The sequence below is a fragment of the Aythya ferina genome (genome assembly GCF_964211825.1).
Source record: "Aythya ferina genome assembly, chromosome: 28".
NCBI classification, from domain to species: Eukaryota; Metazoa; Chordata; class Aves; order Anseriformes; family Anatidae; genus Aythya; species Aythya ferina.
The window spans coordinates 1,808,090-1,831,217 of NC_140325.1; the positions used below are offsets into that span (position 1 = coordinate 1,808,090).

At 64.0% G+C, this 23,128-nt stretch overlaps 1 protein-coding gene across 1 annotated transcript; it reads left to right on the top strand.

Annotated features, from left to right (window-relative positions):
* Window positions 1-1,234: 1,234 nt before the first annotated feature.
* Window positions 1,235-21,085, top strand: COL2A1 (collagen type II alpha 1 chain). Its single transcript, XM_084499965.1, has 54 exons — window positions 1,235-1,337; window positions 4,152-4,364; window positions 6,041-6,057; window positions 6,327-6,359; window positions 6,492-6,524; window positions 6,657-6,710; window positions 6,846-6,947; window positions 7,035-7,112; window positions 7,400-7,444; window positions 7,566-7,619; window positions 7,732-7,785; window positions 7,917-7,970; window positions 8,169-8,222; window positions 8,335-8,388; window positions 8,498-8,542; window positions 8,667-8,720; window positions 8,853-8,897; window positions 9,010-9,063; window positions 9,194-9,292; window positions 9,489-9,533; window positions 10,358-10,456; window positions 11,650-11,703; window positions 12,126-12,233; window positions 12,324-12,377; window positions 12,478-12,576; window positions 13,784-13,837; window positions 13,926-14,024; window positions 14,125-14,178; window positions 14,311-14,364; window positions 14,647-14,700; window positions 14,794-14,847; window positions 14,962-15,006; window positions 15,272-15,370; window positions 15,472-15,579; window positions 15,683-15,736; window positions 15,819-15,872; window positions 15,974-16,027; window positions 16,127-16,180; window positions 16,271-16,378; window positions 16,535-16,588; window positions 16,677-16,730; window positions 16,993-17,154; window positions 17,253-17,360; window positions 17,683-17,790; window positions 17,991-18,044; window positions 18,175-18,282; window positions 18,817-18,870; window positions 18,983-19,090; window positions 19,242-19,295; window positions 19,459-19,566; window positions 19,649-19,937; window positions 20,071-20,258; window positions 20,572-20,814; window positions 20,928-21,085. Exons 1-54 carry the CDS (start codon window positions 1,256-1,258, stop codon window positions 21,072-21,074), a joined length of 4,467 nt encoding a protein of 1,488 aa, XP_084356091.1. The 5' UTR covers window positions 1,235-1,255; the 3' UTR covers window positions 21,075-21,085.
* Window positions 21,086-23,128: the final 2,043 nt, after the last annotated feature.

The following is a 23,128-nucleotide window of genomic DNA, read 5'->3' on the forward strand; positions in this document are numbered from 1 at the left end:
CCCCCAACATCCTGAACCCCTTTTTTTTTTTGGGGGGGGCACATTTTCAAGGCTGGGGGGGGCTGGAGGGGGTCATGCTGGGTCCTGTCCCTCCTGATTTATTTGTTTTTTTGGGGGGGGGGTTTACTGTGCCAAGTTCCAGGACCCCCAGGATAGGATGGGGGCTGCAAGCCCCCAGCTGCCCCCCCCCCCCGGGATGGGGGAGCTCCCCAGGACCCCCAGGATGGGACATTTGGGGAGGGGGGGGGGATTTCAGCCCCATGGGACCTTCAGGATGGGATGGGATGGGATGGGAATGGGGGGGCGGGGGGATCAGCTCTGCAGGACCACCAGGATGGGATGGGGGGGTCCGAACTCCTTAAGACCCCCCGGATGGGATCTTGGGGGTGGGGGTCTCACCCCCCCCTCACCCCACCACTACCAGCACTCAGCCCAAAGCCTGGAGGGGGGCGTCCAGCGGTGTGGGGGGGGCCCCTCCCCACCCCCTAGACCCCCCTTTACCCCCCTAACCCCCCCCATTACCCCCCTCAGCCCCCCAAATCCCCCTCTCATCCCCCCAAATCCCCTCCTCACCCCCCCAAACACCCCATCACCCTCCCAAACCCCTCCTTACCCCCCCTTCACCCCCCATCACCCCCCCCAAGCCCCCCATCACCCCCCCAAATCCCCCCCAACCCCCCCCAAACCCCCACTCACCCCCCCAAAACCCCTCCTCACCCCCTCAACCCCCCCCTCACCCCCTCTCACCCCCCCTTTACCCCCCTAACAACCCCTTTACCTCCCCAAACCCCCCATCACCCCCCCAAATCCCCCCAAACCCCTCCCTCAGCCCCCCAAACCCCCTCCTAATCCCCCCCCTTTACCCCCCTAACACCCCCCAACCCCCCCAAATCCCCTCCTCACCCCCCCAAACCCCCCTCTTTACCCCCCTAACCCCCCCATTTACCCCCCAACCCCCCCAAACCTCCCCCCAACCCCCTCCTCACCCCCTCCTCACCCCCCCCAAACCCCCCCTTTACCCCCTCACCCCCCCCTCACCCCCTCCCCTCCCTCCCCCTCCCCTCCCCTCCCTGGCCGCCGGTGCCGTCCCGGAGGAGGGTCCGTGGGGGGGGGGGGTGGGGGGGGTGGGGGCCGTCCCCGGCTCGGGTTACAGGACCCGGGGGGGGGCCTCGGCGGGCCTTATAGGGGGCGGCGGGGGCCGTGCGGGCACTGCTCGGCCCGGTGCACGGTGAGGGGCCCCCGCCGCCGCCTCGCCATGCCCGGCCGCCTCGCAGCCTTCCTCCTCCTCCTCCTCTTCCTCCTCCTCGGGCTCGCCGCCGCTCAGGACCGGGACCTCCGTGAGTAGAGTGGGGGGGGGGGGGGGGGCAAAAAGGGGAAGGGAGGGGGGGAAAAAGGGGAAAAGGGGGACCCCCGCCCGCCGTCCGGGGTCGTATTGGGTCGGGGGGTGAGGGAGGGATGGAGTGGGGTGGGGGGGGGGGAGTGGGGTGGAGTGGGGTGGGGGGGGAGAGTTTGGGGTAGAGGGGGGTAAGGTGGGATGGGGGGGACGGTTTGGGGTTGGGGGGCCAGCGTGGGGTTGGAGGGGAGAGTTTGGGATAGAGGGGGGCTGAGTGGGATGGGGGGGGACTGAGTGGGATGGGGGGGACAGTTTAGGATAGAAGGGGATAGTGTGGGATGGGGGGGACAGTTTGGGATTGGGGGGGACACTGTAGGATGGGGGGGCAGTATGGGATAGATGGGGACAGTGTAGGATTGGGGAGCATGAGTGGGATGGGGGGGATGGGACTGTTTGGGATTGGGGGGACTGTTTGGGATTTGGGGGACAGGATAGGATGGGGGGGGCTGAGTGGGATGGGGGGGACAAGGTAGGATGGAGGGGACAGGGTAGGATTGGGGGGGACAGAGGGGGACAGTGTGGGATGGGGGGGACAGTTTGGGATTCTGGGGACAGGGTAGGATGGGGGGACAGTATGGGACAGAAAGGAACAGAGTGGGATGGGGGGGACCGGGATAGTATGGGATAGAGGGGGACAGGGTAGGATGGGGAGGGCTGAGTGGGATGGGGGGGACAGTTTAGGATGGGGGGGACTTTGTGGGATATGGGATGGAAGGGAAGGGGTGAGGACAGCGGGGGGGACAGCGTGGGACACGGGGGGACAGCGTGGCAAGGAGCAGGGCGGCGTGGGACACACGAGGGGGGGAGTGTGAGGTGGGGGGGGGCACACGGGGAGACAGCCCAGGATAAAGGGGGACAGCGTGGATGGGGGGGGGGACAGCACGAGATAGAGGGGAAAGTGTGAGGATGGCGGGGGGGGGGCAGTGGGGGACAGCAAGGAGAGTGGGGACAGCGTGGGGACAGACGGGGAGGGGGTGAGGTGGGGGGGACAGCCCAGGATAATGGGGGAGGGCAGCGTGGGGAAGGTGTGAGGACAGCGGGGGGGGGCATTAGGGGACAGTTTGGGACAGAAGGGGAAAGTGTGAGGATTTTTTGGGGGGGGCAGCTGGGGACATTGCGGGACACTGGGGGACAGAAGGGGAGTGTGGGGGGGCGGGGGGGGCAGTTTGGGACGGGGGGGGCAGCACAAGGAGAGTGGGGGTCGGGGGGGGCATAGCCTGGGTCAGAGGGGGACGATGTGGGACAAAGGGGGGGGGCAACAACGTGGGACATGGGGGGAAAGTCTGAGGTAGGGGTGGGGGCAGCCTGGGACAGCGGGGGGGTGGTGTAAGGACAGGAGGGCGGGGGGGGAGGTCTGAGAAAGTGAGGGGACAGCCTTTGGTGGGGGGGGACAGCATCAGGACCATGGGGGGGTACAGGTGGGACCCGTGGGTGCCTGGGGACACCCCTTGGGTGATGGGGGGCAGCCTGGGGACAGGGGGGGCAGCCTGGGGACAGCAGGGTCCCACTGGGGACACGGGGTCCCGTTGGGGTCACAGGGACCTGTTGGGGACGTGGGGGTTCAGTGTGGGACACTGGGGACCCTGGGGCCACCGGGGCACCTCGTGGGGCCACCAGGGCGCTTTCCAAGGTCCCCGAGGCCACCAGGGCGCACCCCAGGGCCACCGGGGCACCTCCTGGGGTGCCTTTTGGGGACCCTGGAGCACCCCCGGGTCACCCTGGGGCACCTTTTAGGGGCGCTGGGGTGCCTTCTGGAGACCCTAGGGTGCAGCCTGGGGACATGGGGACACCTCCTGGGGACTTTGGGGCACCTCCTGGCCACCCTGGGTCCCTCCTGGGGTTCCTCCCGAATATCCTGGGGCACCTCCTGGGGACCTTAGGGTGTCTCTTGGGGACCCTGGGGCACCTTCTGGGGACTCTGGAATGTCTTTTGGGGACCCTTAGGTGCCTTTTGGGGACCCTGGGACACCCCTGGGCACTCTGGGATGTCTTTTGGGGACCCTGGGGCACCTTCTGGGGACCCTGGGGTGCCTCTTGGGGACCCTTGGGTGCCTCTTGGGGACCCTTGGGCACCCCTGGGGACTCCAGGATATCTTTTGGGGACCCTGAGGTGCCTCTTGGGGACTCTGGAATGTCTTTTGGGGACTCTGGGGCACCTCTTGGGGACCCTGGCTGCAGCCTGGGGACCCTCGGGTGCCTCTTGGGGACCCTGGGGTACCCCTGGGGACTCCAGGAGGTCTTTGGGGGACACTGAGGTGCGTTTTGGGGACCCTGGGGCACCTCCTGGGGACATCCAGGTGCTACCCAGGCTCCCTGGGAACACCGGGGGCCATCCCCACGTCCCACCGAGCGGGACGAGGGTCCGGGAGGGGACACGGGGACACCGAGCGCCACCGGGGTTTTGGGGATTTGGGGGGGGGGGGGGATTTCCCCGCTTCCCCGCGCCAGGCTGGCACCCCCCTCGCTGCGCCGCCGCCTCGCTGCTTGGGGAGCCTTCATCCTCCTCCTCCTCCTCCTCCTCCAGCAAGACGTGTGTGGGGAGGGGGGGGGGGATAAGGGGGCGCGCGTGGTGCCCACAAATCATTTCGGAGGGAGGCACAGTGGCGGGGGGGGGGGGATCCCCGTGCCACCACGGCGCAGGGGGGTGATGCCGTGCCCTCTCCCACCCCAAAACCTCCTCCCTCGCCCTCCTCCCCAACCCCATACCCCCCCCTCCCACCCCCCAAATTTCCTCCCCATCCTCCTCGGCCCGCCGCAGCGGAGGCCGGCGGCGGCTGCGTGCAGGACGGGCAGAGCTACAGCGACAAGGACGTGTGGAAGCCGGAGCCCTGCCGCATCTGCGTCTGCGACACCGGCACCGTGCTGTGCGACGAGATCATCTGCGAGGAGCTGCGGGACTGCCCCAGCCCCGAGATCCCCTTCGGAGAGTGCTGCCCCATCTGCCCCGCCGAGCCCCCCGCCGCCACCGCCCGTAATTTATTTATTCCGACCCCTTCGCCCGATCAAATAAATAAATTACCCCGGCGCCACGCCGGCAGCACCCCCCCCCCCACCCCGACACCCCACAGACCCCACACACCGCCCCCCCCCCCACCATGGGGACGTGCGGTGGGGAAAAGGCAACTGGGGCCCGGCCCCTCCGAGACGCCCCCCGGGTGGAAAAAGGCCCGATCCGGGAAAAAATGACCCCTCTGGGGCCTTTATTAGCACCTTTGGGGCATTTATTTGTCCCTTTTTGGCCTTTATTTGCCCCTTTCGGCTCTTTATTTGCCCCTTTTTGGCCATTACTTGCCACTTTTTAGCCCTTTATTTGCCCCCCTTTTAGGCCTTTACTTGCCCCTTTTGGCCCTTTATTTGCCATTTTTTGGCCTTCATTTGCCCCTTTAGGATCTTAATTTGCCCCTTTTTAGCCCTTTATTTGCCACTTCTGGGCCTTCATTTGCCCCTTTTTGGCCCTTTTTGTCCATTTTGCCCCTATTTGTTCATTTTCGGCCCTTATTTGCCCCTTTTGGGTCTTTTTCTTGCCCCTTTTGGGCCTTTTTTCCCCCCGTTTTTTGTCTTTTTTGCCCCCCTTACGCCTTTCTCTCCCCTTTTGCCTTTCCTCCCTCTTCACCATTTTTGCCCCCTTTCAGCCCTTTTTCCCCCTTTTAGCCTCTTCTTTGCCCCATTTTACCTTTTCTTTGCCCACTTTTTGCCCCCCTTTTCCCCTCTTTTCTCCCCTTTTTCCCTCTTTTTTCCCCTTTTTCCCTCTTTTCCCTCTTTTTGCCCCCTTTTCGCCTGTTTGCCCCTCTTCATCATTCTTTAGCCGTTTTCATTCTACTTTGCCCCTTTTTGCCCTTTTTTCCCCTTTTTTACCTCTTTTTACCTCTTTTTTCTTAATATGCACTTTTTTTCCTTTTTGTCCTTTTTTGGCCCTTTTTGCACCCGTTTCACCTCTTTTTTCACCATTTTATGCCTTTTTTTCCCCTTCTTCCCCCTTTTTGGCCCCATTTTTGGCACCTTCCCCCCTCCCTTTGGCCCTTTTTCGCCCCTTTTTGCCCATTTTCCACCTGGGCTTTTTGCTAAGCCCCACTCCAAGTGTGTCCCGAGGGGAGGTCGCGGCCCCTGACCCCGGGGCTGGGATTTGGGATTTTTTTTATTTTTCCCTTGTTTAATTTGGGTTTGGCCGCAACCTCAACCCGGGGGGGGAATGGAACGAAATGAAACAAAAATGCCGATATTGTGGCTGCCCCAAATCACCGATTATTCACCCCAAACCACCACATTTCCACCCTGGGTCCTGCGGAAGGCCGATGGCCCCGTATCCCTGAACACCCCCAAGCCCCGCTGCTGCCCCCCCCCCCCAGCACCCCAAAAACCCCAAAGTTGCCTTTTTTAACCCTTTCCTGCCCCCCCAGCCTCGGGGGGGTGAAGGGTTGAGTGCCCCCCACTCCCCAAACCGCGTGGCCCCGCTTCCGCGTGCTTCGCCGCCCCGCTTTGGGGGAGCCCCCCCCCCCAAATTCCAGTGCCCCCCAGTTTGGCCACGCAGCCCCCCCCCAGCATCATGCCCCCCCCCCCCAGCTGCGGATGGATTCACTCACCCCCCCTCCCCCCAAAAAAACCCTCCCTGCTCTAATTTCTCTTTATTTTTTTTTGCCTTTCCAACAGGACAACCTGGCCCCAAGGTGAGGCTGGTTTCCCCCCCCCCCCCCCCGATACTTCCAGCATAATCCCAATTTCCAAGGATTTTCACCCAAAATGAGTTGGGGGGGGGGGGGGGAGAAAGGAGGGAGGGCATCCACATGGGGCTCCAGTTTTGTCACCTCCTGGGGGGCTTCATCACCTCCTGGGGGGGTCCATGACAATGTGGGGAGGGGGACAGAGATTTTTTGGGGGGGGGGGGCTCAACGGGTTCTTCCCCCCCCCCAGTCTCACCCCCTGCTTTGCCTTGCAGGGACAGAAAGGTGAACCCGGCGATATCAAAGATGTAAGTTCTGGCCGTTTTGGGGGGAAATCCCCCAAAATGGGGGGGCTCTGTCATCGTGGGGGGGGGATTTGGGGTCCCCACGTGCTCCTCTCTTACCCCACCCTTTTATTTCTCTCGCCCCCCCCCCCACAGGTTGTAGGACCCCGAGGGCCTCCGGGACCGCAGGTGGGAACGCGTTGGGCGCATTGCTGGAATATTTGTGGGAGGGGGGGTAGGAATTTGGGGAGGGGGGGGGCACATTTTGTGTGTGTGGGGGGGTGCACGGGGACAAACTGACCCCCCCCCCAACCTCCGCAGGGCCCGGCAGGCGAGCAGGGACAGCGAGGGGACCGCGGCGAGAAAGGGGAGAAGGTGAGCGCACCCCCAAAATACGGGGGGGGGGATAAAAAATCCCCCCCCCACCTGCACCCATGGGTGCTGCAGAGAAGCCCCGTGCGCTTTTTGGGGTACCAAGGGGCTTTTTATCTGTGTCCCCCCCCCCTCCAGGGTGCTCCCGGCCCCCGCGGCAGGGATGGAGAACCTGGGACCCCCGGCAACCCCGGCCCCCCCGGCCCCCCCGGACCTCCCGGCCCCCCTGGACTCGGTGGGGTGAGTATGTGGAGGCTGGGGATTTTGGGGTGAAAAGAGATGTTTTTGGGGCAGGCAGCGTTGCTCAGCCCCCCCCCAATTTTACAGAACTTCGCGGCTCAGATGGCGGGTGGCTTCGACGAGAAGGCTGGCGGCGCGCAGATGGGCGTCATGCAGGGACCCATGGTAAGCCCCCCCCCCAAAAAAAACAGCCCCCCCCACAAAAAAAATACAAACCAGACCCCCCCCAATAAAATAAACAAAGGGGGTCCCCCCAAACAAACAGCGGACCCCCAAAAACACCTCCCCACGCACCCCTGGGGGGGGTCTCATCCCCGCAGACCCCACTGTGGGGCCACCCTTTTTTTTTTTTTTTTTTGGGGGGGGCACCCCCTGCTTTATCAGGCAGGGAGGGGGTGATGGTGGTCGCCCCCCCCCCCAATGACACCGGTGCTCGTTGTCTCTCCCCACAGGGACCCATGGGACCCCGCGGCCCCCCCGGCCCCACCGGCGCTCCCGTAAGTACCTGTGCCCCCCCCCCAAAAAAAAATGTCTGGGGAGGGGTGGGGGCTCTGGGTGGCTGCTCCACCGCCCCCCCCCCCTCCTGATGCCACCCCCTCTGTCCCCGTCCCCCCCCAGGGTCCCCAAGGATTTCAAGGCAACCCCGGCGAGCCTGGCGAACCCGGCGCTGCTGTGAGTGTCCCCCCCCCGCACCCCTTTGTCCCCCGCTTTGGGGACATGCCAACCCCCCCCAAAAAAAAAAAGCCCCCCCCCTGCTCACCCCCCTCTTCTCCATCTCTTTTAGGGTCCGATGGGTCCCCGGGGACCTCCGGGACCTCCTGGGAAACCCGGTGACGACGTGAGTGTCCCCCCCCCCTGCTGGCAGTGCTGAGCACGGGCAGCTCGGTGCACTGGTGCCCCCCCCCTCACCTTGTGCCCCCCCCTTGTGCCAAACTTTTTATTTTTAATTTTTTTTAATTAATCTCGCAGGGCGAGACAGGCAAACCCGGCAAATCCGGCGAACGTGGCCCCCCCGGCCCCCAGGTGAGGCAGCACCGGGATGGATCCGGGCTCAGCGCCCCCCCCCTTTTTTTTTATACCCCCCCCCCTTTTTTTTTTATGCCCCCCCCTTTATTTTTTTTATGCCCCCCCCCCTTTTTTTTTATGCCCCCCCCTTTATTTTTTTTATTCCCCCCCCTTTTTTTTTTTTAATGCCCCCAACCCTCCTCCTCCTCCCCACAGGGTGCTCGCGGCTTCCCCGGGACCCCCGGTCTGCCCGGAGTGAAAGGACACCGGGTGAGTGCCCCCCCCCCCAAAAAAAAAAAAAATAGCACCCTGGGTGCCCCCCTTTTGGGTGACCCCCCCTCAACCTTCTTCTTGCCCCCCCCCCCATCTCCCCCCCCCCCAGGGTTACCCCGGCTTGGACGGTGCCAAAGGCGAGGCAGGAGCCCCCGGAGCCAAGGTGAGCGCGACCCCCACGGCTTCAGGGTGTGCCCCCCCCCCATTTTTTTTGCCCCCCCCCCCCCCCCCCAGGCTCATTTTCTTCTCATTTTCTTCTCCCCCCCCCACAGGGCGAATCCGGCTCCCCCGGCGAGAACGGCTCCCCCGGCCCCATGGTGAGCATCGGGGCTGGGATGTGGGGAAACTGAGGCATGGGGGAGGTGGGGAGGGTGGAGGGGGGGCTGTTTGTGTGCCCCCCCCCCAATAAACCCAACCTGACGCCGTGTGCCCCCCCCCCAGGGTCCCCGCGGGCTGCCAGGAGAGCGAGGACGTCCCGGCCCCTCCGGCGCTGCGGTGAGTGCGAGACCCCCCCGGTGACCCCCCCACCCCAGTAACCCCCCCCCAGTGGGGCAGGGGGCTTCAAGGGGGGGGCATGGGGTGCCCTGAACCCCCCCCCGTGACCCCCCCGCTGCCGTTTCCCCCCAGGGTGCTCGCGGCAACGACGGTCTCCCCGGCCCCGCCGGCCCCCCTGTAAGTACAGGGCTTTTTGCCCCCCCCACTGGACCCCAAATCCCTTTGGGGTCCCTTGGGTGCCCCCCCCCAATAGGGGCAGCCCCCCCCACACTTTTCTTCCCCCCCCCAGGGACCCGTTGGCCCGGCCGGAGCCCCCGGCTTCCCCGGCGCCCCCGGCTCGAAGGTAAGGGCTGAGCGCAGGGGGGGGTGCGGGGAGGGAAGGGGAGGGGGAAACTGAGGCACGGCCACCCCAAATCCCCCCTCCCTCACCTCCGTGTCCCCCCCCCACCGTGTCCTGTCCCCCCCCCCCGCAGGGTGAAGCGGGTCCCACCGGCGCACGAGGTCCCGAGGGTGCCCAAGGTCCCCGCGGCGAATCTGGCACCCCCGGCTCCCCCGGCCCCGCCGGCGCCCCCGTAAGTGCCCCCAGGGGATTTTTGGGGACTTTTCCCCCCCCCCCCCCCCCCCCTTGGTGGCTTGACTCCCCTGTGTGCCCCCCACCCGCAGCCTGGGAGCTGTGGGGCTGGGGGCACACCCGGGGGGGTCAGGGGGGGGCTCTGCTGGAGGTGGGGAAACTGAGGCACGGGGGGCGCTGACTGCTCCGTCCCGTAGGGCAACCCCGGCACCGACGGCATCCCCGGAGCCAAGGGCTCGGCGGTGAGTGGGGGACGGGGACGGGGACGGGGACAGGGGACACGTGGGGACGTTGGGGTCATCGGGATGAGGGGGACGGGGGGGTGTGGGAGGGGGTTGGGGGGGGTAATGGGGGGGTTGGGGGGTGATGGGGAGATGATGGGGGGGTTGTGGGGGGTGTGGAGGTGTGTGTGGGGACATTGGGGGGTGTGGGGACATTAGGGGGCATGGGGACATTAGGGGGCATGGGGACACTGGGAGATATGGGGACACTGGGGGGCATGGGGATACTGGGGGGCATGGGGATACTGGGGGGCATGGGGATACTGGGGGACATGGGGATACTGGGGGACATGGGGATACTGGGAGATATGGGGACACTGGGGGTATATGGGGACACTGGGGGTATATGGGGACACTGGGGGGGCATGGGGAAACTGGGAGATATGGGGATACTGGGAGATACGGGGATATTGGGGACGTGGGGACACTGGGGGGTGTGGGGATACTGGGAGATATGGGGACACTGGGGGGCATGGGGACACTGGGGGACATGGGGTGCTGGGTAGTATGGGGACACTGGGAGATATGGGGACACTGGGGGGACATGGGGACACTGGGAGATATGAGGATCCTGGGAACATGGGGACATTGGGGGGTGTGGGGACACTGGGGGATGTGGGATGGCTGTTGTGGGGTCCTGGGGGACACGGGGTGGGGGGGACACACGAGATGCTGGGGGCCGCGCTGTCGGACGCAGAGGACGCAGGTTCCTGGGGACGTGGGGGCGCACGGGGCCGTGCCGTGTCCCCGTCCCCCCCCCCGTGACGGTCACCGGCTGCCCGCAGGGTGCCCCGGGCATCGCGGGCGCTCCAGGTTTCCCCGGCCCCCGCGGGCCCCCCGGACCCCAAGGTGCCACCGGCCCGCTGGGACCCAAGGGACAGACGGTAAGAGCCCCCCCGACCCCCCCCGAACCCCCCCAAACCCCCCCAGAGCCCCCCAAGAGGGACCTGGCTGTGGCCCCGCCCACTTCAAAAATGGCCACGCCCACTATCAGATGGCCCCGCCCACTCCGCCCCAGGCTCCTCCCCCTTTTTTAGGATCTGTCCCCATTCTTGGACCCACTTTTGGGTGCTCCCTGACCCCCCCCCAAACATCCTCGGGTCGCCCCCAGGGGACCCGAATGTGGTCCCCAGAGGGGGGGGACGGGGACGGGGATGGGGTGGAAATGGGGAGGGGGAGGGAATGGGGTGGGGATGGGGTGGGGATGGGATTGGGAATGGGATTGGGGAAGGAAACTGGGATGGAAATGGGGAGGGGGTGGGAATGGGATTGGGAATGGGATTGGGGTTGGAAACTGGGATGGAAATGGGGAAGGGACAGGAATGGGATGGAAATGGGATGGGGATGGGATGGAAATGGGGAGGGGGTGGGAATGGGATGGGGATGGGGGTGGGTACAGGGGCAAGGTAAGAGGATGAGCACGGGGAGGAGGAAAGGGATGGGGACAGGGATGACAATGGGGACAGGGATGACAATGGGGACAGGCACAGGGATGAGGACGAGGGGTTGAGGTTGGGGTCAGGAATGAGGAATGGGGACAGGAAATGGAGACAGGGATGGGGTGGGGGACAGGGATGAAGATGGGGACAGGAAAAGGGATTGGGACAGGGCTGGGGATGGGGACAGGGCTCAGGACATGGGGACAGGGACAGGGGACACCGAGTAGGGTGGGGACAGGAATAGGGATGGAGGCAGGGGTGCAGGTGGGGATGGGGTGGGGGACAGATGGGGTGGGGACAAAGGTGGAGAGGGGGTGAGGATGGGGACAGGGACGGGGAAGGGGACAGGAAAGGGGACGGGAAACAGGATGGGGACAGGAATGGGGACAGGAAATGGGATGGGGACAGGGATGCAGATGAAGGTGGGGACAGGGCTGGGGACAGGGATGCAGATTGGGATGGGAATGGGGTCAGGGATGGGGGGGGGACAGGGATGGAGATGGGGATGCAGATAGGGACAGGGACCCATATAGGGACAGGGACGGGGACAGAAAAGGGGCCGAGGACAGGGACGGGGACAGGAACCCCGACGGGAACAGCACCGAGCCCCCCGTCGCCCCCCCCCTCTCTCTCCCCAGGGCGAACCCGGCATCGCGGGCTTCAAAGGCGAGCAAGGACCCAAGGGCGAGACGGTGAGTTTTGGGGACGGGGGGGGGACACACACACAAATCCAGCCCCCACCCCGCTGGAGACCCCGCTGCGGCGAGCCACCCGGCTCGGCTAACGAACCTCTTCCCCTAACGAGGCCCCTCGAGGGGCAGCGTCCCCCCCCCTCCTCTCCCATAAAGGGGGGGGGGGAACAATAGGGGCTGTGTTACCGCGCCGTGCCCCCCCCTCGTCCCCGGGGGCCGGGGACATTCCCCCGTCGCTTCATTAAGCAGCCTCAATGCGCGGGGCCGGATCCCCGCCGGGGGGCCGCTGAGCCCCGGCGCCGTCGTGACACGCGGGTCGGGTGTTTGGGGAATTGGGGGGGGGTCTACGGGTTGTCCCCCCCCCAACCCTTTTCCCATCCCAAATCGCTGGTTTTTTGACCCGTTTTGCTCCTCTTCCTCAGGGCCCCGCAGGACCCCAAGGTGCCCCCGGGCCGGCTGGGGAGGAAGGCAAAAGAGGAGCCCGTGGGGAACCCGGTGCTGCCGGCCCCGTGGGCCCCCCCGGAGAAAGGGTGCGTGGCCCCCATCCCTCAGCGAGATGCTGCCCCCCCCAACCCCAAAAAACCCCTCACTTTACCTTTGTTCCTCTCCTTTTTCCATAGGGTGCTCCCGGCAACCGCGGCTTCCCCGGGCAAGACGGGCTGGCTGGACCCAAGGTGGGACGTCGGGGTTATGGGGTGGGGGGGGTCCTGGGGGTGTTGCCCACCCCCAGAGCCCCCAAACCTCACCCCTGTGCCCCCCCCCAACCCTACACAGGGTGCTCCGGGTGAACGCGGCCCCGCTGGCCTCGCCGGTCCCAAGGGTGCCACCGGTGACCCCGGGCGTCCCGGAGAGCCCGGGCTGCCCGGAGCAAGGGTAAGAGCTTGGGGGGGGGGGGGGGGCGCATCCTGAACCCCCCCTGGGGTGGGGGCGGCTGGGGGGGGGAAAGGGCTGGGGCTGCTCCTGGTGGATGGGGGGGAAGCGGATGGGGCAGGGGGATGGAGGGGATGGGGGGGGGGCTGCAAGGAGGCTCCTGGTGGGGGGGTCAGGAGCTTTGGGGTTGGTTAAAGGGAATTTGAGGTTGGTTAAGGGGCATTTGGGGTTGGTTAAGGGGCATTTGGGTTGGGTAAAGGGCATTTGGGGTTGTTTAAGGGGCATTTGGGGTTGTTTAAGGGGCATTTGGGGTTGGATAAGGGTCATTTGGGGTTGATCACAGGGCATTTGGGGTTGGTTACAGGGCATTTGGGGTTGGTTAAGGGGCATTTGGGTTGGTCACAGGGCATTTGGGGTTGGTTAAGGGGCACTTGGGGTTGGTTCAAGGGAATTTGGGGTTTGTTAAGGGTCGTTTGGGGTTGGTTAAGGGGCATTTGGGTTGGGTAAAGGGCATTCGGGTTAGTTAAAGTGCATTTTGGGTTGGTCAAAGTCCATTTGTGCTGATTAAGGGGCGTTTGGGGTTGGTTAAGAAACATTTGGGGATGTTTCAGGAGCTTTTGGGTTGGCTAAAGAGTATTTGGGGTTGGTTGAAGTGCCTTTGGGGTTGGTTCACGGGAGCACTTGGGGTTATCCAAGACGCTCTTGGGCATTAAGGTGCTCGGTGGGGTTGGTTCAGCTCCTGTTGGGATGCCCTTTGGTGTTAGCTGAGATGTTTTTGGGGTAGTAAAGATGCTGTGGGGTTGGTTGAGGTGCTCTTTGGGGTTGGTTGAGGTGCCGTTTGGGGCTGGTTAAGGTGCACCTCGGGGCTAGTTAAGGTGCATTTGGGGTTAAGGTGCTCTTTGGGGTGAGGTTGGGTGCATTTGGGATTAGTCACGGGGCTCTTTGGGCTTAGCAAAGAGGCTCCTGGGCTCTTTGGGGTTTGCCACGACGCTCCTTGGGGCTACCTAAAACACTCGGGGCTTAGCCGGGAAGCATTTGGGGTCACCAAAGCTGCCCTTTGGGGGGGGTCCGCAGCCCCCTGTGCCCCCCAGGTGAGCCCCATCCCCATCCCAACAGCCTTCCCCACTGTGTCCGGGTGGGATGGGGTTCTCGGTGTCCCCCCCCTGCCCGGGCACCACCCGCTGCAGCCCCCCCAATTTTGCTTCCCCAGGGTCTCACCGGCCGCCCCGGCGATGCTGGACCTCAAGGCAAAGTCGGCCCCACCGTAAGTGATGCTCCACGGGGCGGGGGTCTCGAGGTTTAGGGGGGGGGGGATGCCGTGACCCCACACTGACGTCCCCCCCTCCTTGCAGGGCTCTCCCGGCGAGGACGGCCGCCCCGGCCCCCCCGGCCCTCAGGGTGCCCGCGGGCAGCCCGGTGTGATGGGTTTCCCCGGTCCCAAAGGCGCTAACGTAAGTTTTGGGGCATTTTCTGGTGTTTTCTGCCCCAAAAAAATGGGGTTGCGAAGGCCAAGGCCCCCCCCCATCACCACCGCCCCTCTCTTCCCTTTAGGGTGAGCCTGGAAAAGCTGGCGAAAAAGGGCTGCCCGGTGCCCCGGGGCTGCGGGTGAGTTGGTTTTGCTGCCCCCCCCCCTCCCCAAAACCTCTCCTGGGGGCTTCTTCAGCTGAAACAGCCCCCGGGGGGGGAAACTGAGGCACGGGATGGAGCTGAGCTTGTGGGGGGGGGTCTCCTCCGCAGGGTCTTCCTGGCAAGGATGGTGAGACAGGAGCTGCCGGCCCCCCCGGACCTGCTGTGAGTGTCACCAGCGTCTTATTTTGGGGACAAAACCTCCCTGAAACACGGGGTTGGGGGTCATAGCCCCCCCCCACCCTCCCCAGATCTGGGCACCCCCCACATGCTGGGGATCTGGGGTGGGCGAGACCCCCGGGGTCGGGGTGCAGGGATTTTGCCCCACGCCTCGCTGTGATTTTGGGTTTTCCCCCAAATTTTGGGGTGGGCGAAGGGCTGTGAAGCCCCCCTCCCCATCTGAAACCCCGGGGGGGTTTCGGGGCCGTCACCGCCCTCCTTCCCTAGGGTCCCGCTGGCGAGAGAGGAGAGCAAGGAGCCCCCGGTCCCTCCGGCTTCCAGGTGAGTGGGGGGCACACGGGGGGGGGCATCAGGGTGCTGGGGTGGGGGTGATGCTCGTGGACACCCCCCTAACCCCACTTCTTGCCCCCCCAGGGGCTGCCCGGCCCACCAGGTCCCCCCGGAGAGAGCGGCAAACCCGGAGACCAGGTGAGACCCCCTCCCTCCTTCCCTCCTCCCCATCGCCCCCCCGGCTGCGCATGGGGGCTCAGCACCCCCAGACCCCCCCAGTGCTGACCCCCGGCTCTTCCCCCATCCCCTCAGGGTGTTCCCGGAGAAGCCGGTGCCCCCGGTCTCGTCGGTCCCAGAGTAAGTATCGCTCCTGGATTGGGTTCGGGACCCCTCTCTCTGTCCCATGGGGAGGGTCTGGGGGGGCAACGGGCAGAATCCGTCCTCCCCCACCCAATGCTCCTCCAGTCCCGGTGGCTCAGCCTCCACCGCAGCGCATCCCCAGTCCTCCCAGTACACCCCAGTCCCCTCCAGGACGGATGCTCTGCCCTCTGACGTCCTTACCGAGGACCCCACGACCCCCACCGTGGCCTTTTTCTAACGCTGTCCCCCCCCCCCACGCCAGGGCGAACGCGGCTTCCCCGGTGAGCGCGGCTCCCCCGGCGCACAAGGGCTGCAGGGTCCCCGCGGGCTCCCCGGCACGCCAGGCACCGACGGACCCAAGGTGGGTGACAAGGGGACCCACTGGGAGGGGGCTCAGTGCCCCCCCCGTGGATCCGTGCCGCCGTGAGCACCCTGATGACCCCAAATCTGCTCCCGCTGTAGGGTGCAACCGGCCCGGCCGGCCCCAACGGCGCCCAGGGACCCCCAGGGCTGCAGGGAATGCCTGGAGAGAGAGGAGCAGCTGGCATCGCCGGCCCCAAGGGTGACCGGGTAGGTGACACGTCCCGTGGGTGACCCCATGGGTGTCCCCGGGGGTGTCCCCAAGGGTGTCGGGGCTCGGCTCGGCTCATGGCACCTCCGTCTCGCCCCGCAGGGAGACGTCGGCGAGAAGGGTCCCGAGGGAGCTCCAGGGAAGGACGGCGCACGCGTAAGTGGGACGGGGACACGGTGAAAGTGGCCACCCAAGGGTGCTGGTGGGGGCCACGTCCTCATTTTTCTCTCTCCTGTAGGGTCTGACCGGTCCCATCGGCCCCCCTGGCCCCGCTGGCCCCAACGGCGAGAAGGTGAGAGCCCGGCCAACCCCACGGCTGCACCGAGACGCCCCCACGGTGCTCCCCGGGGAGATGCCACCAACGCCCCCACCTCTCCATCCTCTCTTTTCCAGGGTGAATCCGGCCCCCCCGGTCCATCTGGCGCTGCCGGTGCCCGCGGTGCCCCCGTAAGTGCGACACCCACAGCCCCCAAGGGTGCTGGCGGTGACACCGCTGGCCGCGCTCCCCCCATCCCCACCATTAACCCCGGCATCTGTCCCCAATAGGGCGAGCGTGGCGAGCCCGGTGCCCCCGGTCCTGCTGGATTTGCTGGCCCCCCGGTGAGTATTTAGCCCTGTCCCCCCCCCAACACGCATCCAGCATCCTCTCCCCGCTCACGGCGGCCGCTTTTCCCCCCCCCCTTGGTGCAGGGCGCCGATGGACAACCCGGTGCCAAAGGCGAGCAAGGAGAGCCCGGGCAGAAGGGTGACGCCGGCGCTCCTGGTCCCCAAGGTCCCTCGGGTGCACCCGGCCCCCAGGTGGGTACAGCCCCCAAATTGGGGCAGACCCCGCACCACGAAATTTGGGGCAGACCCCGCGCCACGAAATTTGGGGCATGGCCTCGACACGGCCCCACTGCAGGCGTCGCAGCCCCCCCCAGGAGCATTTCCAACCTGCTTTTCTCTCCTCCCCAGGGTCCCACTGGTGTAACTGGTCCCAAAGGAGCCCGCGGTGCTCAGGGTCCCCCCGTGAGTATCGGGGGGGTGGGCAGGGGGCTGGGGAAGGGGCAGCCCCGGGATGTCACATCTCAGCCACCTTTCTCCTCTCCTTCCCCAGGGAGCCACCGGATTCCCCGGAGCCGCCGGCCGCGTGGGACCACCCGGCCCTAATGTGAGTCGGGGGGTGTCTGGGGTCGCCCCCACCCAGGGTTCGGGTGCCTCCTGCCCCCTGCCAGGCGGAGGGGACAGCGCATCCCTACAGGGGCTCTGGGACTCCAGGCTGCTCGTGGCCATTCCTCAGCCCCTAAAAAGGGATTTTTCTCAGGGTTTTGAGGCTCGGGAGCAGAGCCAGACCCCGAGCAGCACCGGGATGTGGGCGATGAAGGTGGAGAAGCCTCCTCTGTTTGCACCAACCTTGTTTTCCTCCCCCGCAGGGTAACCCAGGTCCCCCCGGCCCCCCTGGCTCTGCTGGCAAGGACGGTCCCAAGGGTGCTCGTGGCGACGCCGGTCCCCCGGGCCGTGCCGGCGACCCCGGGCTCCAAGGCCCTGCTGGCCCCCCTGGCGAGAAAGGCGAACCCGGAGAGGACGGCCCTGCGGTGAGCTTTTTGGAGGGGGGGGGACACCTCTCTCCGTGCTCTCCCGGCTGCGTGGTGCCATCCCACAGGGTCTGAGCCCCCCCTCTGCCTCCCCGCAGGGTCCCGATGGTCCCCCCGGTCCCCAAGGTTTGGCAGGACAGCGCGGCATCGTCGGTCTGCCCGGACAGCGCGGCGAGAGAGGCTTCCCCGGGCTGCCAGGGCCATCGGTGAGTCAAATTTGGGGGCTGTGAACCCTCACTGGGGGGTGAAACGCGGGGGCTGCAGCACCCCAGGCACGTCTTGGGGCCACCAGCCCACTCAGTGCTGCCCGAGCACCCTGGGGTCTCCGTGTCTGGGTGCTGGGTGGAGTTGTGCAGGGCCGGCTTCTCCCCACCAGGAGCCGCTGGTGCAAGCCCTGAAGAAGGGACGGGGAAATATCAGGGCTGGGTGGATGCAGCGGGGTCTGGGAGCCTCAAAATAAACCCGTCGGTGGGCGAAGGCTGTGCCGGGGTCTCTCCCGTTCACACGCTTCACATTCCCCTTGTTTAGGGCGAACCCGGAAAGCAAGGAGCACCCGGCTCTGCGGGCGACCGAGGCCCCCCCGGCCCCGTGGGTCCCCCCGGTCTCACAGGTCCTGCTGGCGAGCCTGGGCGTGAGGTAGGCGAACCCCTCCTTGGGGAAAAAAAATAGGGAAGCGGATCGGTGCCTCCAGCTACGGCTGCACCGGGCATCGCTGAGCATCCCAGGCATAACTCAGCTCCTGGAGCTCTCGGGCACCTTTCCACCGGCATTTTTTTGCCTCGAAAGGCGACTTGGTGCTCATCCCAGGGTGCTAATTTCTCCTCTTCTCCTCCCAGGGCAACCCCGGTGCTGACGGCCCCCCAGGCAGAGACGGCGCAGCTGGCGTGAAGGTGAGTTTGCTGCGGGCTCCCGCCTTGGTGCTTGCTCTCCGTGCCCCAAAAAGCCCCAAGTTTGGCACGGATCTGAGCCCAAAAAGCCCAAGTTTGGCACGGATCTGAGCACCCCGCTGTCTGCACGCAGGGCGATCGCGGCGAGACCGGCCCCGTGGGTGCCCCCGGCGCTCCCGGTGCCCCCGGCGCTCCCGGCCCCGTCGGTCCCACCGGCAAACAAGGAGACAGAGGCGAGACGGTGAGTGCCAGGGCTCGTTGGGTTTAAAGTCTCGATATGGGAACCGGCAGCCACCCCGTGCACAGATTAAGCAAGCAAATGACAGCGGCTCCCCGGGAGCAATTAGCTGCTTGGAGTAATTGGGAGAGCCAGGCGGTGCCGTTAGGGGCTGCTGCTAATTCAGCGGTGCCTCGAGAGCTGTTTGCATCTCAGAGCATCTTCCCGAGGAGCTATCAGTGCCCACAGCCCCCTTCAGAGCAAGCCTGGGGAGCTGTAAGCAGGCAAAATCTGCCGGGGCACCTGCAGGGCTCCTTCCATGCTCCCATGCTCTGGCTGAGCATATTTAAAGCTGTCATTAAGCCCCATTAAGACTTTTTTTTCACTGTCACAGATGCCAGCAGGGCTGGGAACAGGAGTGTGGTGCCTGGGGCTGGTTCAGACGCCCCCCAAACCTCCATAATCCCAGCCCCGAGGCTGTGGATGTTTCGGGGTGCTGGCACCTCTTGGCACGACCCCCGTCCCGGCTCCTTTTGACTCCCTTTTTTCTCCCCGCAGGGTGCACAAGGGCCCATGGGTCCCTCCGGTCCTGCTGGCGCTCGAGGCATGCCGGTGAGTGGTGCTGCGCCTGCTGGCACGTCCCGTGTGTGAAACATGGGGTCCTGGGTGCCTTGGGCAGGGGTCTGCCACCCTGAGCCTGACGCGGCCCCTTCCCCACTCCTAGGGTCCCCAAGGGCCTCGCGGTGACAAAGGTGAGACTGGAGAGGCTGGAGAGAGAGGGCTGAAGGGCCACCGTGGCTTCACCGGACTGCAGGGTCTTCCCGGCCCCCCCGTAAGTTGGTTTTGGGATCTCAGCGCTGAGCCCAGCCGCAGGATGCAGCTCCTTTGGGGGTCTCTGCGGCCACCGAGGGACCCCCGAGCCCACCCGAAGGCTTTGCTGGGGCTGAGCCTGCTGCAGCCGCCCACCCTCGCTTCTTCCACAGGGTCCTTCTGGAGACCAAGGCGCTGCTGGTCCTGCTGGTCCCTCCGGCCCCAGAGTAAGTCCTGACGGTGCCGTTTGGGGTGGCGAGAGGCCAAGGAGCTCCCAACGCCCCCCCCGGGCACCTCCAGCCTCGAGCCCCCACCGAGAGCTCATGGCTCTACACCCTTCCCTTTGCTCCTTCACCGACCTGACCCCCCGAATTCGGGGCTCTCTCCTAGGGTCCCCCCGGCCCCGTCGGCCCCTCCGGCAAAGACGGCTCCAACGGCATGCCCGGCCCCATCGGCCCCCCCGGCCCCCGCGGACGGAGCGGCGAACCCGGCCCTGCGGTGAGATTTGGCAGCAGGAGGCAGGGCACGGGGTCCGGCTGGCTGAGCAGCCCCTCACGATGTGTTCTTCTTCTTCCCATAGGGTCCTCCTGGAAATCCCGGCCCCCCCGGTCCCCCCGGCCCTCCCGGCACCGGTATCGACATGTCAGCTTTCGCCGGCTTGGGTCAGACGGAGAAAGGCCCCGACCCCATCCGCTACATGCGGGCGGACGAGGCCGCCGGCGGGCTGCGGCAGCACGACGTCGAGGTGGACGCCACCCTCAAGTCCCTCAACAACCAGATCGAGAGCATCCGCAGCCCCGAGGGCTCCAAGAAGAACCCGGCCAGGACCTGCCGCGACATCAAGCTCTGCCACCCCGACTGGAAGAGCGGTACGAGGCACCGCCGCCTCCCCTCTCCCTGCTTTCCTTCCCACCCCAGGCACCCAAAAGCAGCCTTGGGGTTCCTCGCCCCGACCCCCCCGAGCCCCCTTAGCGAGCTGTTTGTGCCCCCCTTGTGCTGCAGGAGACTACTGGATCGACCCGAACCAGGGCTGCACCCTGGATGCCATCAAGGTTTTCTGCAACATGGAGACGGGCGAGACCTGCGTCTACCCGACCCCCAGCAGCATCCCCAAAAAGAACTGGTGGAGCAGCAAGACCAAAGACAAGAAGCACGTCTGGTTCGCCGAGACCATCAACGGCGGCTTCCACGTAAGTGGGAGGCCTGCCTGGGGGGTGAATTCCACGCGGGACGCCCTCCTTGGGGTCGTCTCGGTGGATGTGGTGGGAAGCAGGTGGGTTAGGGCTGTTAGAGGAAGGAGCAGCTGGGTTAGGATGAGCTTGAATGTGTGGAGTCGGGTCAATTTGGCTCCGCAAGTCAAAGTTTTGTTGTTTTGTGTTTTTGGCAAAGATTTTGCAGCCATCTGGGAGCACAAAACTCGGCGGTCCCTTCCCAGGGGTGGCTGGAAATAACCCGCCGTGATGATGCCCGCGGGTTTTGACCTCTCTTTCCTCTTCCTTGCAGTTCAGCTACGGCGATGAGAGCCTTTCCCCCACCACCGCCAGCATCCAGCTGACCTTCCTCCGCCTGCTGTCCACCGAGGGCTCCCAGAACGTCACCTACCACTGCAAGAACAGCATCGCCTACATGGACGAGGAGACGGGCAACCTGAAGAAAGCCCTCCTCATCCAGGGCTCCAACGACGTGGAGATCAGGGCCGAGGGCAACAGCAGGTTCACCTACAGCGTCCTGGAGGACGGCTGCACGGTAAGGCGGTGGGGACGGAGTTGGGGGGCTGCGGCCGGACCCCCGATGCTGCCCGGTGGTTTGGATGGCCCCGGAGCAGCTGACGGCATCCCTGCTTCTCGTTCCGTCCCCAGAAACACACTGGCAAATGGGGCAAGACAGTCATCGAGTACCGGTCGCAGAAGACCTCGCGCCTGCCCATTGTAGATATTGCACCTATGGACATTGGTGGCGCCGAGCAGGAGTTTGGCGTGGATATCGGCCCCGTCTGCTTCTTGTAAAAAGGATTGTTTTATTTGTGTGTTTGTTCGTTGGTTGTTTTGGTTTGTTGTTTTTTTTTTTGTTTGTTTTTTTTAAAAAAAAGAAATCCAGCCCAATACAGTAAAAGAAAACCAATCCCACCCCAAGGACCCGTCCTTCCCAATCACTCCAACGACTTCTGCACTGAATGGCTGGCACGACCCTCGGTCCTCGCGCTTGGGACCACCGCCTCCCTCCAGCGCCGTCACGGGGCAGACTGCGACATAAAACCACGGGCTTATTTATTTATTGCCTTCCTGGAAGGCCTATTTTTTAGGTCGGGTGGAGGTGGGAATCTAACTGGCATGTACGACGGCCCCTCCCCGCCAAAGGGATCTGGCAAATGCAGGTATCACGAATCCCCCCCGCCCCAGCCCCTTCCCTCCCCCCTGTGTATCACCAGCAGGAGTGCTAATGTATAATACAACACAAATGGTGCTATTCTTGTAAAACAAGTCTGTATTTTTTAACATCAAGTTGATATAAAAAAAAAAAAAAACTTTTGGTGGAAAGTCAAGTGGATGTGCGCAGTGTTTTTTCCTCTCGCCCACGGTGTTGGCTGCGGTCTAACCCCTGCCCTTCCCCTCTTTTGGGGCCATTCGGGGTTTAGGGTCAAATCTCAAACTCTCTGGGTTAAGAATACCTCATATAAAGGGGAAAAAAAATAAAATAATAACACAAAACCTTCAAAAAAGGAAGGAAAAATGCTTTAAGTGATAAATCTCGAAAGCACCAGGCATGAACACAGCAGCTGGGTTTATGGGGTTTGCTCATCCCCCTGCACCCCAAACCAGCACCGGGGTGCCTTGAGGCAAGGGATCTCCCTTCCAGGCCTGGGTTAGGGACACCAGTTGGAGGAAACCAGTAAAACCAGTGGGGAAAGGGAGGCTGAGGCCACATCCTGTGCAGGTCAGCACAGCTGGAACCAGGGGCTGAGCAGGGAGAGGTTTGTGGGTGGACGGAGTCCTGGGAGATGAGTAATTCCATCATTCCCATCAAAAACCAGGTGCAGGGATTAATTCCTCAGCCCCCTGATGCTCCTTCCCCTCGTCCCCAAGGAATTTGTCCCCTTTTGGCCACGCAGAAATGCAATTTAAGGAGAGATCTTGCAACCCTGATGGTGGAGGCGTTCACAGCCACAGGGCACGCACCCTGACTTGTAAAAGCAGCTCTGCCTTTAAGGCTTCATAAAAAGCTACACATGTAAGTGCTGCTCTTAAGCAGCTTGCTAATTAGAGGAAAAGCCTCACTAGTTGATTTTTATTTATTTTTTTTAAACTATCTTAAAGAAAATTAGCCCACTGACCCCCTCAAGAGTTGCAAACTTCAGCTTTACGAGCAGGACGTACTGGGCAGCTGCTGGCTCGGGGGCTGCAGGTTTCGTGATGGTGCTTTTGTTAAAACCCCAGCTTTTCTCCTCAGTCGCTAGCACGGGTACCGCAGGCTCATTAAGAGAAATTATGACTTTAAAGGATGAAAAAAAAACTTTAAAAATGCTACTTCAGGGCCCTTACCTCGCTTTTAAACGCTCACAGCTGGCACCGCGGCAGCAGCCCCTCCTGCTAAAGCACCTAAGGCAGCTTCCCAGGGCTGGGATTTTTAGGAAAAAAAAAAAAAATTGGCAGAAGAAATTCATTAAAAAGGATTGGAGGATTAAGAAGGATTTTCACAATAAATGCCCTTTAAAAGGCCAAGTGCTTTGCCACATGACCCGGAGGGCACCCCCAATTATCAGCGCTCTGGCTCTCGCTCGCACCGGCGCTTTTCCTGCTCGGCCAAGCAGCAGGAGTTGGGTTCCTGCAGGCACCCAGCGAGCCCCCCAAAAACCTCCCAGCTAAAAGCAGCTCTGCTTTTAAGGGCTGGAGCAGGAGAGCAGCGGTTATCTGCAGCACGAAGAGGGGAGCAAGGGGCTCTGCCACCCACGAGGACACCAAATCACCCCAGACCAGGCGCTGCAAGGCTGCCAAGGGGCAGGAAGCAAATGGGATAAAGGGCAGAGCAGAGCACTTCCTCATCTTCCTCAAAGAAAACTCAG